Raw genomic sequence first — 2,008 nt, 5'->3', positions numbered from 1 at the left:
CCTGCACCCAGCCTCATTTTTCTTTATCCTTTCCATCCCCCTTTCCATTTGCAACCAAAGATTCTCCCCAGAGCATAAGCCACACTACAGGCGTGGTGAGAGCAGGTGGAGATAGTGGACCAGTGCCAGACAGCACAGAGCAGCCTGAGACAGCTGTCCTCCCAGCAACTGCCACAAAGGGCCTCAGGCCAAGCCTGCCTGGCAGCCTGCACACAAGCTGCTTCCTTGCTTTTTAAATTAAACTTCAACTTGTTTAGGCAGGGCAGTCATTTGCATTTTCTGTAGCACCTAGTACTCTGGTCTTGGGGGAGCTGCTCTGACCTTTGGATCACCAGCTGCCCTGGGAAGGCCTTGGGGCTGCAGCCCAATTCTAGAGCAACTGAAATCTGGGAAGCATCTCCCAGCATCTGCTGCCCCATGTTCAGGGTTGATTTATCTGCACTGGGAGCAGAAACCACAAAGTCAGTAAACACAAAACACAAAGCCTTCCTCTCTGGTCTGTCTTTTGAAAGGTGGCTGCGTAGATGTGTGTGTGTGTGTGTGTGTGTGTGTGTGTGTGTGTGTGTTTTGGGGGAAGTGAAATTATGCAAGTGAATATGGTATTTCAAACATTGATTTATTAATTTCGCAAGTGTAATAGGGTGAGTAGAAGCCATTAATGACTTGTGATCTTAATGCATAAGACAAGCCTTTACATGATTATGAAGTCTAGTGGAAGACAAAAGGCACTAATGCATAGCCCATGAAGAGTGATTAGCAGTGAACCCGGATACCAGCATTCCGTGGCCCTGCAGTGGAAACACTTACAGACGAGAAACACAGGGTTGGGCCGCACAATGAAATCGGGGAAGTACAGCCACTTTATGATGTTGTCATTGAAGCTGGCACCCTTGAATCTCCACGGGTAATCTGCAGGGAGGGAAGTGGTGAACAGCACAATCAATACTCTTCTTCACCACTCTTCTCCCAGCCGTCCACTCAGTAATGGCTTCTTCTAAAAGTAGATGGCTCCAGGGAGGGGCAGGCTCACCTCGGCAAGGAGCAGGTGGGATGCCGATGCAGATGAAATACTGGAAGGTGATGATGCACGCCAGGAAGCAGCAGTACTTGGGCCAGATCTCCGCGATGGCTTTCCTTCTGCGTCTATATAAGACAGCGATCAGCCAGCAGGCATGGATCATGGCATAGAAATCCATTCGCTGGCCAATCACGTTAACTGACATTAGGAAACAGGTCTGTGTAAAGATGAAAAGAGGCACACACACAAAAAATAAATATATCAGACTTATGGGAAAGGGGACTGGTGATAGGTATCAGGTCTGTGTAGATGGCGGAGACCCACATCCCTCAGGGCCAGTCTGTCTGCACAGATTCACCAGTGCTTGCTCTTTTGAGTGTCTCAGTGTGAAGACAGAAATACTGTACAGATTACTCCCAAGGGACAAACTGACTGAGTAGCTGTTATAATAACCACTTCAGACAATAAAGAGAACAGCAATTTTGATCTCCTCATGAAACATCGCCATTCCCACTTCATTCTATGAAGGCACAGGCACTATCGCAACCATTTTAGGTTAAAACAGTTCATTTTGGCTGCAGCTTATGGTTTCAGAATGCACAAAGAGAAGATTAATAGTAATTAATTAATTAATAATTAATTATTTTGAGATGGAATCTTGCTCTGTCACCCAGGCTAGAGTGCACTGGTGCAATCTTGGCTTACTGCAACCTCTGCCTCCGGGTTCAGACAATTCTCCTGCCTCAGCCTCCCAAACAGCTGGGATTACAGGCGTGCACCACCATGCATGGATAATTTTTGTATTTTTAGTAGAGATGGGGTTCCACCATGTTGGCCAGGCTGGTCTTGAACTCCTGACCTCAGAAGCTCCACCCACCTTGGCTCCCAAAGTGCGAGAATTACAGGTGTGAGCCACTGCACCCAGCCAGAATATTAATACTTTATTCTTTTTTTTTTTTTGAGGTGGAGTCTCGCTCTGTCGCCCGGACT

General features: G+C 47.2%; 1 protein-coding gene across 1 annotated transcript in view; it reads right to left on the bottom strand.

The window, feature by feature from the left end:
- Positions 1–2,008, bottom strand: part of LOC105507912 (piezo-type mechanosensitive ion channel component 2) — a 102,985-nt gene that overhangs the window by 86,055 nt on the left and 14,922 nt on the right. Inside the window, exons 6-7 of the mRNA XM_011936619.1 lie at positions 1,031–1,235; positions 808–909 (exon numbers count right to left, since the gene is read on the bottom strand). Of these exons, the coding sequence (XP_011792009.1) occupies positions 808–909; positions 1,031–1,235 (307 nt within the window). The remainder of the gene's footprint in view (positions 1–807; positions 910–1,030; positions 1,236–2,008) is intronic.

Source organism: Colobus angolensis, unplaced genomic scaffold, assembly GCF_000951035.1.
Source record: "Colobus angolensis palliatus isolate OR3802 unplaced genomic scaffold, Cang.pa_1.0 Scaffold155, whole genome shotgun sequence".
NCBI lineage: Eukaryota > Metazoa > Chordata > Mammalia > Primates > Cercopithecidae > Colobus > Colobus angolensis.
The sequence above is the reverse complement of the archived record's forward strand: the minus strand, read 5'-3'. Positions and strand labels throughout refer to the sequence as shown.